General features: G+C 52.4%; 6 protein-coding genes across 6 annotated transcripts; 3 read left to right on the top strand and 3 right to left on the bottom strand.

The window, feature by feature from the left end:
- Window positions 1-66: 66 nt before the first annotated feature.
- GUITHDRAFT_54257 (hypothetical protein) lies at window positions 67-234 on the bottom strand (the record flags this gene model as incomplete). Its single annotated transcript, XM_005839762.1, has 1 exon — window positions 67-234. A coding segment is annotated over one exon (168 nt), but the record flags the coding sequence as incomplete, so codon positions are not given.
- Window positions 235-5,028: 4,794 nt separating this feature from the next.
- GUITHDRAFT_101289 (hypothetical protein) lies at window positions 5,029-6,491 on the top strand (the record flags this gene model as incomplete). The annotated part of the gene is made up of 9 exons (XM_005839761.1): window positions 5,029-5,361; window positions 5,409-5,537; window positions 5,585-5,803; window positions 5,850-5,958; window positions 6,011-6,101; window positions 6,159-6,240; window positions 6,288-6,329; window positions 6,389-6,416; window positions 6,466-6,491. The coding sequence occupies 9 exons, from the start codon at window positions 5,029-5,031 to the stop codon at window positions 6,489-6,491; spliced, it is 1,059 nt and encodes a 352-aa protein (XP_005839818.1).
- Window positions 6,492-6,598: 107 nt separating this feature from the next.
- On the bottom strand, window positions 6,599-8,197 carry GUITHDRAFT_101288 (hypothetical protein; the record flags this gene model as incomplete). Its single annotated transcript, XM_005839760.1, has 4 exons — window positions 6,599-6,802; window positions 6,849-6,980; window positions 7,064-7,176; window positions 7,237-8,197. 4 exons carry the CDS (start codon window positions 8,195-8,197, stop codon window positions 6,599-6,601), a joined length of 1,410 nt encoding a protein of 469 aa, XP_005839817.1.
- A 2,801-nt stretch (window positions 8,198-10,998) lies between these two features.
- Window positions 10,999-11,709, top strand: GUITHDRAFT_101287 (hypothetical protein; the record flags this gene model as incomplete). Its single annotated transcript, XM_005839759.1, has 1 exon — window positions 10,999-11,709. The coding sequence occupies one exon, from the start codon at window positions 10,999-11,001 to the stop codon at window positions 11,707-11,709; it is 711 nt and encodes a 236-aa protein (XP_005839816.1).
- A 19-nt stretch (window positions 11,710-11,728) lies between these two features.
- Window positions 11,729-12,621, bottom strand: GUITHDRAFT_101286 (hypothetical protein; the record flags this gene model as incomplete). The annotated part of the gene is made up of 7 exons (XM_005839758.1): window positions 11,729-11,764; window positions 11,814-11,858; window positions 11,903-11,970; window positions 12,028-12,089; window positions 12,145-12,238; window positions 12,292-12,347; window positions 12,410-12,621. 7 exons carry the CDS (start codon window positions 12,619-12,621, stop codon window positions 11,729-11,731), a joined length of 573 nt encoding a protein of 190 aa, XP_005839815.1.
- Window positions 12,622-12,935: 314 nt separating this feature from the next.
- On the top strand, window positions 12,936-16,610 carry GUITHDRAFT_133261 (hypothetical protein; the record flags this gene model as incomplete). Its single annotated transcript, XM_005839757.1, has 11 exons — window positions 12,936-12,973; window positions 13,033-13,149; window positions 13,237-13,303; window positions 13,353-14,237; window positions 14,282-14,509; window positions 14,563-15,444; window positions 15,495-15,697; window positions 15,751-16,193; window positions 16,240-16,300; window positions 16,357-16,475; window positions 16,516-16,610. The coding sequence occupies 11 exons, from the start codon at window positions 12,936-12,938 to the stop codon at window positions 16,608-16,610; spliced, it is 3,138 nt and encodes a 1,045-aa protein (XP_005839814.1).
- Window positions 16,611-16,721: the final 111 nt, after the last annotated feature.

The raw sequence follows: 16,721 nt of genomic DNA, 5'->3' as shown, positions 1-16,721 counted from the left end.
GTCTATCTTCAAAGAATCGTTCCGTTGGACTATGAATGGAAAGATTCCCTCCTCCTCATAACGCAGTGTTGGACTCAAGCATATCAGCTCATTTAAGCTCATGACAGTCGCCTTCACCGAAAGTGATCCGAACTTGCAAACATACGAAAACTCCATTGAAAATCCGCTGCCGTGGACAGTTATCACCTCACTTCCCCGAGCTGAACCTTTGGTAGGCGAGATGCTGGTCACGATTTCATGAAACGCGATAACTTGTTGGTTAGAATCAGCTATCGGTTGAGGTGCACTGCTGCCGCATGATTGACAAAAGACCTGAATCAACGCATTCGTGACTGCAGAATGATTCCAAAACTTTGTCTTGAAAACAAGCTCGGTCGTGCTAAGTGCAAGGCTTTCTTCCGACCAGACCTCAAACATTGACTGCAATATGAACCTACAAATATACCGATCTCCCTTTCCGAACCCATAACCATACACTCGAATGGTCTCCTCACCTGTCACGTGAAAAGATTTTGGGGCTGTCTGAGATCCATTGAAAATCTGATAAATGTTCAACGCTTTCGACGAAGACGAGTCCAGGACCTCAGAAAACAGAATAGTCGTATTCGATGAATCTAACAAGGTCAGCACCACCTCAGAAGCTGTGTATTTTGCTCCCCATTCAGGGACCTCACACTCGACTGAATCAGAGGAAATTCGGCGTGCCACAGAATACATTCGAGTTGAGTTCACAGCAAAGGAACAAGACAGATTAACAAAAGGATTCATAGCAAATGTTGCGAGAGTAATTGTGGTGCCACCTGAAGCCGGAACAGAACTTGGTTGGACTGTCAACCAACAGCGTTGAAATTGAAAAACGTCTTGTCCGAGAGGGCCATCATATTGAATCTCGTCCAACAGTGAATTCCTAATGTTCACTACAGCATTTTCTTCAACGCCAGGCCAACTTGGAGTGATGAAGAACAATCGAAAGGGATTTAGAACATATATTGTCATATTGACCTCCGTTGTGGTAGAAAACATCTTTCCAGAAAGATCATAAAGGTCCATGAAGCCTGCCCCAAGAATTTCAATTGAAACCCCTCCTATAGATGGTCCATGTGAAACATTAAAAGAATACCAGCAAGGAATCACATCAATTTTGTCCAAAAATGAGCCATCAAGACTTTCTGAGCCTTGAAATACCTGCAACGATAAGTTGCTGTATGTACTAGCAAGTGCAGGAATTTTACAGAGAAGTAGAGTAGCATTTACAACATTACAGTTTTCCGATGTTAATTGTGAAGCGTTTTGTGATTGAATCATGTAAGTTATATTATTTGAGACGAAACCCAACCCGTGAATGGAAATCAGTTCATTTCCGGTTGCGCAGAGCTGCCTTGGTTCCAGAGAATGCCACAAAGCTAAATAACGAAAGGTACAGGAATCCACGATACATAAAGAGATATATTCTGATGGGACATGAATGCCAGGTTGAAAGGCAACAGTTCCATTGCTACTTTGAAGAGAGATTCGCACAATTCCAGCAGAATACTTTCCATACAAGGAGGGCAACGAACATGACAATTGCATGTGAGAGATGACATTTGCTTGTGAATTCAAAGAATCCTCCCACAGATCCGAAGAAAAGACACAAGTATACTGGCGATCGTGCAAGTGGAACCCATAACCGTTTACAGTCAGGTTTCCACCTCCAGTTGCAGGCCCCTCTGAGCGGTTACTCATACTGATAACATCTGCTACTGTCTCGTAGAAAGTGAACAAGCAGTTGCTACAGCCCAGCAAGGCGTTGCCGCTCTCTGTGAAGACATTGAGAGTGAGGGAGCGCGACTCTCTGTACCAGGGTGGAGATATGCAACGCAGCAGCATTTCATCGACAAAGCTTGCATTCACGATGAAGTCTTCAAAATTACAGGTGTACGTCGAGTTTGCATTGAAACCTACACCCCGAATCAAGATTTCTTTTCCCCCCGAAGCAGGCGATGAAATTGCACTGATGTTCGTGACACCCGCTATGATCTGCAGTTTTACACTGACAGCAGGAAAGAAATATTCCCCGGCTGACAATCATCTGGATATGACTCATTCACAGTCCTAAGGAAAACATGTGCAGAGAAGTCTCCATGCGTCCAGGAGGGTGTTAGACACCTTACGTCCTTCGGGGAGGTAGCGAACACCGCAGCCGAGCATTGCCTTTCTGACCCATCAACGAACTCACACCTGTACCTCGCAGTCTTTGAGAACCCCCAACCCTCAACTATGATTTCTTGGCCACCAACAAGTGAAGCTACCAACGCTGTGTTGATGCCAGGGATCGTTAATCCTTTCCATAGAGAGTAGAAGGAGAATGATAAGTGACAAGGAGATCTCCCGCACGGCAGACTTGTGTTAAGATGTATCACAGAAACGTTCACCGCTGAAACTAAGTTCATGGGCGATTCTCCGACGGCTTTTGTACCATAGTGATCCAAACCCCATGCTGGCGCTACGCAGAACGCCGTTGAGCTGTTTGAAATTACGACAGAAGTGGACATTTGACTTCCACCAGCTTCAAACAAGCAATGATAATTCCCAGCATCATTCACATCGAGGCCGAATCCATAAACCGTAAGGTTGTAACCGCCACTTGCTGGACCCGAACTGACCTGAGACAAACCTTGAAGATTTGCAAAGTACAAAAACCAATCATGACCAATGCCCGTGTAAAGAATAGGATAATTTGATTGAGAAAAGAGGGAGAAAGAGGCATTTGCGGCAGCATGCTGCCAAAGAGGTGTTTTACAAACAACAGTTGAGTTGTCAACGAAATCTGCAAGCGACTGCTCCTGTACATTTGAGATAGTGAAGCGACAATAAATCTCTCGCTCAGGGATGAGAGCAAACCCTGATCCCTGTACTCTTATTAAGTCTCCTCCTTCGGCAGGACCAGAAGAAACGTCCTTGGAGGTCCAGTACGACGTCGATCCAACATAATCAAGCTTGAGGATAACAAGTAGGGGTAAGATGGATTGGGATAACCTCAACATCTTGGACATGAAAGAAAATTGGATTTCAAGAATCTGAGTCTATAGAACGAAAATGTTGAAAGCTGAAAATACCAGTTGACGCAGCAAGGACATAAGAGTGTTCGAGATCGGAAAAAATTAGAGAGATCGCGTCCCAGGTATAGCTGGAGCGGGAAAGAGTGAGAGCCTGTGAGAGACAGGAAGAGAGAGTAAGGATGAAGAGAAGAAGAAGACGAGGACCAAGAAGACTGAAAGAGGTTGGAGCGACGATCAGCAGCTTGGTTCCTTGGGGAAAACAATAAATGGAATATAAATTTGGAAAAGGCTGCGCCCGTCTAAGACTAAAATATCAAATTAGATCGAGACATTTCAAATAAAGAAGAATCGCCCTGAAAGTGAAAGCCTATTGACAACGTTTGACTCGAATGGCCAGGTTGGTTTGTAGTCAAATGAAAGGTCTTATAGTCAAATAAGTCCGAACAGCTGAATGCCAGTGCCGCGGTGGGAGAGGCCCGGGCCCGGGCCGGCGGGCCCGGGCGGAAATGGCGCGAAAAGAGCGGGGCCAAGGGAGGGGGGGGAGGGGAGTGAGGGGAAGGCGGCGAGGACGTGCGTGTGAGACGACAGCAGAGTGAGACGATGGCGATGATGTTGCAGGAGAGAGGAAGAGGAGCCAAGCAGGTGATGATCCTCTGGGTGTCTAGACAGTGGCGACCTGAGGCATGGCAATGTAAGCAAGGCAATGTGAAAGGAGTTTGTGTCCTAGAAGGAATAGCTGCTGATCATAACGCGGCAGTTACACTATCATCATTGTCTGACTTCCTCATCCCCCACAGGTTGAAATATTCGCCATCCTCAGCTTTTCTACATGGGCGGCCATGACGATCTGTTGACTTGAAAAGGTAGAGAAAGAGAATTTCAAAGAGTTTCATGCGGAAATGGACTGTGCTGCTCTTCATTATCATAGCAAGTGCCTCTCAGCACTCGTGCATGGTAAACAGAAACCAAGAATTATGCGCCTGTCAAACCCCGCCATCCATGCTGTTTCGCATGATCAGAGCATCTTTGACTCTCCGTGGTGGGAAAGCTGGAACATCGTTGCGAACCACGAAAATCAAGAAGAAAAAGAGCTCGAACAAGTCTGACGATCAGGCAAGGCGTGACGTACACCAACAGCTCAAGAGTTCTTCAGGGAAAAGGGTCAAACTCATCTCCAAACGTCGACATGATGAGAAAGAACTTTCCATGGCTGAAAAATACGCACGGCTTGGGGCTCCGAAGGGCATGCACACGCCTGGAAAGCCATCCCAAAGTGCAGAGAGTATGTCATCATCACGCGACAGCGATAGCGAGGAGGAGGGGGGAGGAGGGAGCGCAGGAGGCGGCAGGGACAGCGACAGCAGCAGCACTGCACGGGAGGCGAGATACGCAAGGCTTGGGGCTCCGAAGGGCATGCACACGCCTGGAAAGCCATCCCAAAGTGCAGAGAGTATGTCATCATCACGCGACAGCGATAGCGAGGAGGAGGGGGGAGGAGGGAGCGCAGGAGGCGGCAGCGACAGCGACAGCAGCAGCACTGCACGGGAGGCGAGATACGCAAGGCTTGGGGCTCCGAAGGGCATGCACACGCCTGGAAAGCCATCCCAAAGTGCAGAGAGTATGTCATCATCACGCGACAGCGATAGCGAGGAGGAGGGGGGGGGAGGGAGCGCAGGAGGCGGCAGGGACAGCAGGAGCGACAGCAGGAGGGATGTAGCCGGAGGAACGAACCGACGTCACATGTAAACTTAACTGAGCATAGGTTCATGATGCCTAAACAATTCGTAGACACCGATCGGTAACAACGCCCATATCACCTGGGGACTTCTATGCACCGAGCGAACGTCCAACGAGAAAAGACAAAGTTGCAAGAACACGATCTGCTGAGGTAAGGGTTTGTTACCCGGAGTATTGTGTATTCCAAGTGACGGAACACTTTTCGGTGCAGGACGTATCTTATCGCCAAGTCTCCTTTCGATCATCTGGAATGGATCAAATTAGATCATCTGTGGATTCTCACATAGGACCTGAGATGCAATCAGATTCTGAAGGTGATGACAGGGAGAAATTGCCATTTCGTGCAAATCAATTCGAAAAAGTGAAAGAAAAGAGTGCAGGCGTACCAAAAAGTGCTGGGAAATCTTCAAATTACCATCAGCAGGCTGTTGGTGTTGGTATTCTGTTGGAAGAATCCTCCGTTGGCGCCCGGGTGAAGATGCTTGCACCTGGCGGTGCAGCATACAATAGTGGGAAGATCAAAGTCAACGATATCCTGAAGGAGGTGAACGGTGTTGACTGCTCAAACCAAGATCTTGAAGAAGTAAGTTTGAACTTTTTCCAATCGCTTGCTTTTTTGATTCGTGTCAGATTGGGAGACTTATTTGCGGTCCAGTGGGATCAAAAGTAAAGCTTTACCTCCAGAGGGGCACTACGAAGCGTGGTTACACTGTAACACTGCAACGACTTCCTGTAAGCGGCAATGGCTTGCACGAAGATGTACGAAATGCCTGAGGATAAGGCAGTGCTTGATATGAAGTCCTCAGGTGAAAGAAAGTCGTATAAGCAAGACATACTCTTCTCGTGGAAAATCCGATTCGGAAGAGGCCGCATCCGACGTCTCAGAATCCAAATCAGATGTCTCAGATAGTGAATCTTTGCAATCGAGCGTCTCGGGCAAATACCTCGATGAGCAAACAAGGCTGGATGAAATTCGTGAGGATGATAGGGTACGTGAGCTCCTCGTGGGAATGTCAAAAGAAGAGGTTTGTTGTTCATTCGCCTTGTTCATGCTCTGATGAACGCTCCAAGGTGCTTGATTTGGCACGAAGTCTGAGGAAGAAGAAGGAAATTTCAAGGATATGGAGATTGTGGAGGGAGATAGCTGACAACAAACCGAATGATGAAGAACCGCGCGCAGGTGAAGAGTTCACTCAAGAGTACAAAACCTGATTCTCTCAATTATCTTGCAGATCGAACTAAGGAAGAACCAGAGCCAAGCTCAAATGTCTTGGAAGACTCTATGCAGGAATCTCTACTGTCAAGAAGTGATGAGACAAGCAAGTGAGCGACGAATCCCAGCAGTCTTGTTTTCATTATTCTTCAGTGACTTCTTTTCAGGAGCGGCGATTTCCTGGAAAGAGAATCATTTTATCGGTCAAATCTGCAGCTACAAAAGAAGATAGAACAAGATAAAATGATGGTACTCTTGTGATGCACATTTGTTGTTGCTGTCTGAACGTCATGAAGGACAAAAAAGTGGCAAAGAAGGCCAAGAAGTCAAAAGTCAAGGTGATTGTAACCTTTAGACCTTCTTTACCACGATATGACCCTCCTTGCTTCCTTGCCAGGAAAAGTTCAAGGTGCACAGGTCACGTGGTGAGCAGCTACTAAAGGGAAGTTTCCTCCATGTTTGACACATGGGCAGGCGCACGGCGAGCTGGGTTTCGATAAAGGATGCTGACGTGGCAGGTAGTTCAAGGTATTTTATAAAATATCTGAGAACGAAGATGTCGAATTCAAGATACAGACAGCCCCGACCGAACTTCGCCTTCCCTACTTCACTTCATTGCGCATGACAATGTGTCTTGGTCGAGGTTGCTCTCGTCCACGCTTTCGGCGCTCGACACCTCTTGTACGGATTTGACATCGACGTCCTCTTCATTCTCCAGTACACATCGGCAGTTGGGGCACGTGTTGTGTGTATGAAGCCACTTGAGGAGACATTCTTCGTGGAACACATGATTACAAGGAAGCTGGAAGTCCTGTCACTTGGGTCAGATAGAGAATTGCAAGTCTGGGAAAGGCTACCGTGCTTCTGTCATCAAGTTCGACCAAGCAGATCATACAGCACGCTTCTTCGCCCGGTGCATGCTCGACGTTCTTCTTGCAGATCGTTTGAACGGTCTCCCTGGTAACTCGGATCGACGCGTTGGTGAGAGCCTGAGAGTAAGATCAGTCAGTGTGAGATTCAAACCAATTAGCAAGATAGATGTCTCTATGAGAGCGCAAAGAAGAAGACTTACTTGCTCTAGACGAGCGAACGAGAACTCCAGACGGTGCTGAACCTTGATCATTTGGCTCCAAAGCACATTCATCGAAATTTGGGAGTCTGGCAAGGCTGTGCTTAGCTCGTATACTGCTCGGACAGCTAGGAATGCTGAATCTGCTGATCGATGTGCCACTGCCAGGGCGATACCTTTCTCCGCAAGGCTTTCAAGAGTCTTCCTTCGCTCCTTCTTGCTGTCAAAAGTCAGTCTCTGAAGGATGGCGGCTTGCCTTCGCATCATAGCACAAATTTCCTCTGCGTAGTCAACAGCATCGGTCAGAAATTCCTCGGCGACCAGGCCCATCTGGTGCATTTCGTCCTTGTAGCGAGAGGGGATGGTTCCCTTCCACTGCTCTACAAAACCCGTGAGAGCTTTCATCCTCTCCTGTCGGGCTCGCTTCATGTCTACTCGCAGCTTGGCGGACTGGGGGGTGTCGGAGGGGAAATGGAGGCAGAAGGTGTGGCTGATCTCTTCGCTAGTGACAAAGAAGTTGTCCATTCCCTGCAGCAGCTGACGGACGGTCCCGACAATCTTCCGGTTACTGAAGTCGAACGTCCCCGAGCACAGCGTCTCAGCATCCGCATACTCCAGTCGCACTTGGTCGCCCTCCTGTTGCACGCTGAGCTCACACAGCTGCTCATCTCCATACGCGGCATGGCGTCCGACGAGCACTTGGTGTCCCAGTTCGTCTATCTCAATCTTGACAACCTCGAGCTCGTAGGGTGCCCGCGATCCGTCTTCCGTGAGCCCGTTCGCAGCAGCGGCGGAGCTCATCCCAGGAATGTTGATATCTCCTCGAAGCAAGGCGCCAGGCACAAGCAAAGCCTTGGATTCCTCCACAAGCTTCTGAGCATCCAACAACCCTTGTGACCCAGTGAGACCTCCGCTTGTGTCCAAGGGGGAGCAGTCAAGAGACTTGTCATGCACATGTGAAGCCACAGGGAGGGCCTGGGAGGCTGCGGGGTCCGGGCTTGCCAACGAGCAGAGATCTAAGGATGAGACGGAGACAGCAGCAGAACTAGAGCTTGTATCATTGTTCAAAGATTGTAGATGTATGTTGTTCACAGCCTGTACGGCATGCAGGAGTCGTTGGAAGGAAACTTCCGACATCCTCGCAGTTCACGCCATGCCAACCTTCTACGAGTCCGAGCGCACGAGAGGATGGAGTCAATGACGAGAACAGATGAAAGCAAAATGAGTGACGAATAACCAACAAGGACAGTGATGAGCCTGATGAGGATCGCGACCCGACGAGCGAAGGGGGGAAGGGATGGGGAAAGCCGAAACAAAACAGGTACCGTGGAAGAAGGCAGGCTGCCAAGGAGTACAAGAGGGAAGCCCGAAAGGAGGAGAAACAGGAGGGGGAGGAAGGGAGGAGGGAGGAGGGAGGAGGGAGGGTATCAGGAGGTTATGACGCTTCCTCCTCCTCCCTCCTCCCTTTCCGTCTCCCCGCCATCTGTTTGTTGTGCGTCATCGCTAACGCCCCGCAGCCCCGCGCAGCCACCCCTGACTGGACCCCCGATGACCCCCGCCAGGACCCCCCATGAGACGCCATGGGACCCCCGGCCAGGGCCGGCAGCCCCCCGAACCCCCAGGACCCACGCCACTTCGCACGACCACCCACCCGTCTACCCTCCATCATACCTGAACGGCCACCACTTCCAACCAGACCCACCCCCTGTAAACCAGCCTCCATTCATCTCCCTCGCACCCCGCAGCATCCCCCTCATTCTCTGCTCATTCTCCGGGGCCGGAGGCTCCGAGCCCTGGCGGCTGCTGGCGGCCGAGTTGACGCCGGAGTCGCCTCAATCCGGGAGTCCGAGTCAGGCCCGGACCGCCGGTCACCGTGGCACCGTGACCGTGACCGGAGCCGGCCGGGGCCGGCGCCGGCGGGGTTTCACACACACCGTGCCACCGCGTGATCGGACCGGGCGGGAGCTCAGGCCGTCCGATCGGAGTCCTCAATTGTCCGACGTTTCGTGTGCATTAATCAGGTACTTGCGGCGCCCGGCCGACGGTACTACCGGCGGGCGCGGCCAGTAAGAAAATGTGATTATCAGTGTCGGAGTGATCATCTGTGATCATCATGGCACTGATGGCATCAATCACAGTGGAGCCGCTGAGTGATGTGATCACCAGTGATCATCAGCGGCCGCGCCTCCGTGAGCAAGGGCATGTAAACGAGGCTCACTGTAACCGACGCCGACTTTGGAAACTCACCGTCCGATCGCCGGGACTCGACTCCCGGCCGTCGTGTACTGAGAAGCGGCACTGGACCGTCACTGTGCCTGGCGGCGCGGCCGCACTCAGGCCCGGGCCCCCGCCGGGCCCTGAGGGCCCCGGCCCACGCAGTGCTACCGCCGTGAACTTGTGACCTGACAGCCCGGCGGGCACTGCGCCGCGGCACGAGTCGGGGTCTCGGACTCGGGCTCGGACTCGGGAATCGGTGATCAGCACTAACTTTACTCATTAAGTACTATTGCGGCCCGAAGTGCTCGATAGGGGGGTCCGATCTCACTATATTGACAGGGGTCCGTAGTCACCTCAGGCTATAGGGGGGGTCCGTGTGGCAGGGGTGGGGTTCTCAGAGTTTTTTGCACTTTTAAAATTTGGACCCCTTATTCCGTGTGATAGTACCCCCTTCCCCGACTGGGACCCCATAATAGTAGTACGTGGGCTGACAGACGGTGCGGACCCTAGGTTTTCAGGTGTTGCTCCACCCTACCCCATCTGTCAAGAAATGCCAGCTGATCACCCCCTCATCTGACTCTTACTTTCAGTCTCGAGTACCCGGTGTAGATAGCCTGACGCTCATACACACCTACACATGACCCCCCACCCGTTCACGGAAGGGACCTACGTCTGGCTTTACCCCACCCTATATGAACAAGGACAGATGGGGGGTAGTCGGGCACCCGAGTTTTAAAAGTCATTCTTTTACTGTAGTGTCGGGAGGACCCGGTCGATTGGTTCGGTCTTGTCCTGGGATGGCATGGAAAGGAGACGGGAAGGAGGATAGGGCAGAGGGGAAAGTAGAGGAGACGAGAGAAGAAGGAGGAGCCGGAGAATGAGAGGAGACTAGAACAAGGAGAGGAGAGCGAGGAGCAGGGACAGCAGCAGGAACAGCAATACGAACAGGCAAGGGCAAGGGCAAGGGAAGAGCCTTGGAGGAGGTGGATGAGGGAGAGGAACAGAACATGCGAGGATAATTGGTAGAAGGAACGAAGAAAGGCAGGACGTGGCAGTTCTTCATTAAGAAAACTGGTTTCACAAAAGGAAAGGCTTGTTTCCTTTTTTTTGGTGTGGGAGAAAAAGCTGGGCCAACTCTCTCCCTCTAGAGCAACGCGACCCTCAGGCTTTCGATCTCTCTGCAAACATTCAAATAGTTCTTTGAAGAAATGTCAGATTCAGAGAGATTTTGGGAAGAAACCTGCATGGTGAAAACTCCGAGGAAGCTCAATGCGGACATTGGGTACAATCTGGATGTGAAGGATTCTCCCCGCACAAGTCAATTACTCAAGGACAGGCTTGAATTCTTCAAAGACTTGCAATCACCAAGGATTCTTCAACGCCCTGCAGGTAGACCGAGCATTCAAGATCGCCTACTGCCTCATCAGAACAAATCAAGCATTCCAAGTGAATCGAAGATGAAAGACAAACTTGATCCGAGCAAAGAACTGCAAACAATTATGAATCGAATAGGCAAGGTGCGTCTCTGTTGAATCACGGAATGAATGCAGATATGATGACTTGATGAGCAGGTATCTAGTAGCACCACGTCACCAGAAAGCTCCCAGGTCGATGAAACCCAAGAGATCAAACTTCAAACTTTGGAAGAAAATGCAGTCTCGTCCATGAGTAGCTGCCAAGCATCTGATGCATTGACTGAAGAACCAGCTTATGCTCGAGGCATGGTTGATGCTGAAGTTGATCATGTAGTCAAACAGAACCTCGCCTCTGCTTTTGTTGAGCAAACCTCCTCGAATGAAGAGCGTCCAGCTGTTTCATCCGAAATCAGCGAGGCCAAACCATCTCACCGGAAGATCGACGATTTCTCTGAGATAGAGGAGCTTGAAAGCCTCAACGATGTCACGTATGGGAAAACTACTCAAGAGGTGGATGATCCCAAACCTCGGATCATTCTGTCGGGATGGTTGTGGACAGGAAATAGACTGTCATGTTTTCCCTCCATTTCGAGAGGTTCTTGGACTAGACATTTCTTTGTGATTGTTCCCGGAATGCTCATCTGCTACGATGATGATACCGATTGCAATGACTTAACAAACAGTAGGTATCGCATTGATCTGAATGCAGGAATATGCGTCAAAAAGTCCAGGAAGAGTGCAAACGTGATCAAAGTTTTGATAGGAAGTCGTACAATCATGTTGAAAACAGAGGAATCTAATGATACATCGCGCTGGCAAGAAGCTTTGATGGAGGCCTTTTCACTTGCCGCGGATCAGCTGGACCACACCTTGACTCTGAGTGCAGAGGCCGGGGTTTTGCAGTCTCATGACTATGACAACTTCATCTCTCTAGCAAGGGACAAGCCACGTCAAATCTGGACGCCGAAGAGCAAAGCGATAGATCTGGAACTACGCTTGAACGGTAGTGATCGATGACAGCATTCTATTTAGCCTTCTAGAACTGATTTTGATTGAAGAATTCCGTGAGTATCTGATCATGCACCAGTCAGGATTTAGATGCATGTTGTACACGTCCGTACCCCTTTCACGTACTGGTAGACCTCGTTGATCTCGCGGGTCGGCACCTACATCCTCATAACAATCCAGCATCCCGAGGCAGGTAGCTCACTTGAGAAATGAAACCCCATGCAATCGGAGTAAAAATGAAGATGTTGGCTAATGTCATGACGAGCTTCCCTTGAGCAAGGGGTCAGCGGTCGATCTGCTCGTGTTAGCATCCGAATGAGAGCATACCTTTGTCGTCAGCTGACTTCTCTTTGCTGACCAGTCGCTTGATCTCCCTGTCCCACACGTAGCTGGCGGCACATGGTAAGGAAACTTGAGTGTCTCTTCAGCACTCGAGCAACTTACTCCGCCGCTGCCTGCTGCGTCTTTGGGTTCGTGAAGAATGCAAATGTTCTTTCGTCTGAGCTCGACTCCGAGCTCACATCATCGCTGTCTTCAGCTGTTTGCAGTGTCATGGATATCATATCACACCACGACAAGGCACAGCAATACAGAGATTTTGAGAGAAGCTCTCTTCAGCCCTCTTGATCGCTTCCAGTGCACGAGTACTAGCGAACGAGCGTGAGAGAAGGGGAAGGAGGCAAATTGTCAAAGAGACACGAGCGCTCACTTCAAAAGTTCTGCATCGTTCTCTGCAGAGTAAGCCGGGAATTCGTCGAGATACTTGCTGACGATCCTCTCGCGAAGCCCCTCGTAGAGGTCGGCGGGCTCCTTATCCCCTTGGGTGCTGCGTAGCGCCGTTGCTCTGTTTCGGATTGTGCCGCGAGCGAGGAGGGAGTTCCTGCATCGCCTACTGATGGCCCTCGCCCTGATCTCATACATCCTGCCTGCTTCCGTCGGAGCAGGAAGCATCCATCCTGCTGCTAGAGAAGGGAATAGAATCTATTCGCAGAGTCACCAGAACCAAATTCAGACATGAAATACCAAGAACAAGGCGAGTGATGACATCTGCTACTCTTCGTTGGCTGGTCTTGTACGAGAGATGGGAGAGGCGTCACCTGAAGCAATGCGATGAGCAGGTGAGAATAAAAGCTCAACCATCAACCCCGATCTGTTCTCTCCTCACTCTTCGTTGCTTCTGCCTCTGCCTGCCTGTCTGCCTGCCTGCCTTCATCGTCCTCGACTCTCCCGCCCCCATGTCGTTCCTCCCTGCATCTAAGACCCATGGCCTCAGGTTTAGTTCAGCGGGGTATTAGTTCGAGTGAAAGAACCTCCCTGGATTTCGGACATTAGGTCCATTCAGGCGATGATGCTGCGGCATGGGAGGAGGAGGGGGAGCAAGAGTCAACTGAGCCTGCAGGAGGAGCTCGACCTCTTCAGGACCACCAACATCGACCAGCAGACAAGAAGGTGATGGCTCTCCTTGCTGACCCTCAGTCCCTCACCAACGTGTCCTTGCTCTGAGTCCGACTTGTGCTGACTTCATGCTTGCGGCAGTCGGTCTGATCGTCCGAGGACAGCCTCTCTAGCTCTCCGGAAGTCCTCGAGGGAGTCAGTGAGCAAGGTGTGCTGCTGTGCTCCTGGTGCTATGGTTCTCTGATGAGCTACTCCAGGGAGCCAGTCCTGATCTGTCGGGCCATCAAGCAGCACCGTCGAATCCTCCATCAGGGTTTGACGACCTCAGCTTCCAGTACGAGACCGACGCTGTCCTTCCTCTCAAAGCTCCGTCTCGTCCGAGCTCACGGAGCGAGGAGGCGCTGAAGCGAGAAGAGGCGAGGTTGAAAAGGATGCTGACGTCCGCCGACAGGATCTACCCGATACGACATTCCTTCAAGAAACTTGGAATACAGGACGTGGAAGATGTCAGGAACCAGCAGGTCTCGTCAGAAGAGATGGTCAAGCTCATTCAGTCCGACATCCACACTGGGATCTGGTCATGTTGCAGAAGCACCAAGATCGAAGCTCCCGGTTGCAAGGTCAGCGAGCACTCCACCTCCAAGTTCTTGTGCTCCAAGTGCGGAGTCCTCTACGACACCCTCGACCTGAAATCAGCGCCGGCAACCTGCAACTTTCATCCGGGCTCGGTCTTCCGCTCCAAGGCTGGAGGAGTCTGGTGGAGTTGCTGCGGAGCCGTCGGGTTCGAGAACTCGCTGTATCACTCAGCACCGGACTTACGCGCCAACGCGGGGTGGAAGTGGGGATGTCGCGTTGAGAAGCAGCACTCTCCCCTACACTTGTTCGATCCCCGCGTGGACGAGAAGAAGTACGTCCACTGCACCGTAGGAAAACCCAAGTGGAGCGAGCTGGACGGGCCGGACGTGGATTGCGAGTACTTGTATGCCAATGTGGAGTGGCAGCGCTCGGAGAAGCAGATCGAGTGCTGTCGGGTAGTGTCGATGACCGTCATCGGGCAGCCTCTGCTGCCTTGTATTCTAGGAGTGCAGCTCCGTTACGAGATGGTGGTGGACGGGGAGATCGTAGAGGGAGATCGTCGACTGGTACCATCACCTGACCTCACATGTGCCTCCTGAGGTTCACGCAGGGCAAGCACGGGCACATCCCCGAGACGGACTATCTGAGAGCCATCCGAGAGGAGACGTTCATCTTCGAGGCGGATGAGAGTCTGGTGGGGGTGGCAGGCATGCATGACGACAGCACCTTCACGTCCCTGTCGATCATCACCAGCCACGACCGCGAGTACGTCTTCTTTGAGGAGTGGAGAAAGAAGAACGACCAACAAACGTTCCGACAAATGAAGGGGGAGAAGGAGGTGAGGTCAGAGGCAGGCGTGCTTTCAGTGCCTGACATGAGATTCCTCGTCAGTCTGACCTGCAGCGGATGAGGATCATGGCGCCAGAGCGAGAGATTGTGATCGGACTTCAGTACGGCATACAAGACAAGCTCAAATGCATCGGCCTCCTGACCAAGAAGACGCTGACGTCCTTGTCTTACCCGGCGAGGAGCGTCGTGAAGCGATGCACGCTGTGCGGTGAGTTCTACCTAGCGGCAGACAGCGAGATGAAGTTGCACGCGCACGACAAGACGAGTGAGATCCTGACCAAGGACTACGTGAACCTCTCCCACCTCCTCGCCAAGTGGTCCCTCGAGTGTCGCTACCATGTCGGCTTCTGGACCCCTCAGCGAAGAGTTCGGCCAGAACAGACGCTGAGACGTTGCGGAGCTGCATGCGGGGCGATGGGATGCCAGAAGCGCTGCAACAGGTTCATGCACAGGAGCAAGATGGTGCACTCGTGCGGGGACAACCGCTGCAGCGAGACATGCAGCGTGAGCTCCTGCAAGAGGCGCTGCTGCATCATGGATCACTTCCATGGCCTCAAAGACTCGACGGTCATTCATACTTGCGGAAAGCCTCACCCGTGTAAGTTCCTCTGCATCTGCGGTGAGCCTTGCATCCACGTGACCGAGCGAGGAGAGCCGACGCACGAGCTGCACTACTGCGGGTCGAAGGAGGGGTGCACCAAACCTTGTTTCGTGCAGGGGTGTGTGGAAAAGTGCTCGAGCTCCAACCACCATCACGACCTGGAGGAGGACGCGGTTCACCACTGCGGCAACAAGCATCCCTGCCAGGCCAGCTGCCGCTCACCCGGCTGCGACTCAACCTGTATCGGTGACCGTGAGTTCGAACACGAGCACCACTGCGAGCAAGCGAGCGTGAGAGGCTGCATGAGCATCTGCAGCGTCAAGGTCGGCGGGGGTCTGTGCTGTAAAGGAGCTGACGATTGTTGCGCCTGCAGGACTGCAAGCTGATCTGCGCCTCCTCGAATCACTTCCATAGCGAGGAGGAGGACTGCGTCCATCTGTGCGGGCAGCCTCATCCCTGCCTCGAGCAGTGCAGCGCCCCAGGATGCAAGCTAACGTGCTCGCTCTCGAGAGAGAAGGAGCACGACGTTCACAAGTGCCTCAACGCCGACACCCTCGGGTGCTCGGAGATCTGCAGGTCAGTGAACGCGCGGCTGCTGGGAGGCTGCTGGGGTCTGACCGCGAGGGCAGCGTCCCGTTCTGTGCGCGTCAGTGCGATAACGAGGATCACTTCCATGCCCACCAGCCCGGCGAGCCCTCCGAGCCCGCCTCACCGATCAGCAGCCTGCACAAGTGCAACATGTTCCACGAGTGCACGGGGGTCTGCACAGCCTTCGGCTGCATGCTGACGTGCGTGCGAGATCGCTCGCTCCCGCATGCCTGCGTCTGCGACGAGAGCGACGGCTGCCGCCACCCCTGCATGTTCTCGGCCTACAACCTCTGCTCCTCCTTCTGCGCGTCGTCAAACCACTTCCACGAGACCCCTCGGCACTTGTGCGAGAATCAGCACCAGTGCGGAGCCCTGTGCGAGAAGGAGGAGCCCTGTGTGTGGGAGATGTTTGAAGGCAGGACGAAGGCGAGGAGGAAGAAGTCTTGCTCCGTCATGATCCCTCCTGGTTGCACAACGCACGCTGGTGAGAGCGGGAAACCCACGCTGGTGACTGTGACGACCGTTGCCAGGCCCGCATGACTGCTGCGGTAAGCACGACAAGCCGGTGGCGACCCGAGGGAGAGAGGAGGAGTGAGTCTGGCCATCCCACCACCTCGATCTGGTTCGCAACTCACAAATTTATGCAGGCGAAGCGACAAGTGCGCTGAGCGATGTGAGAAGCAGGGATGCAGGAAATTGTGCGCGTGCGGTCCGAAGCGCGGAGATCATCATCTGCAGCACGAGGACGGGACTGAAGTTCACATGTGTGAGCAAGCTCTCTGCCTCAACCCCTGCCGCTACCCCAGTTGCCGCAAAGTCTGCAACCTGCCGCACCAGCACAGCATCCTCGATAGCACCGAAGGCTGTGGGTGCTCTGCGACGCACAGGGAGCACCCGCTAGGAGACGGGAGGAGCAGGGGGCTCACGCGCATCGCCTCCATTCCCAGGACCTCTGACTCGCAGTCGGAAGTGGAGGAGCAGGAAGAAAGAATGTTTCACGGGAGGGTGATGC

Source organism: Guillardia theta (genome assembly GCF_000315625.1).
Source record: "Guillardia theta CCMP2712 unplaced genomic scaffold GUITHscaffold_7, whole genome shotgun sequence".
In the NCBI taxonomy this organism is placed as follows: Eukaryota; class Cryptophyceae; order Pyrenomonadales; family Geminigeraceae; genus Guillardia; species Guillardia theta.
Note: the sequence above shows the minus strand (reverse complement) of the source record. Positions and strands in the feature narration are given on the sequence as shown.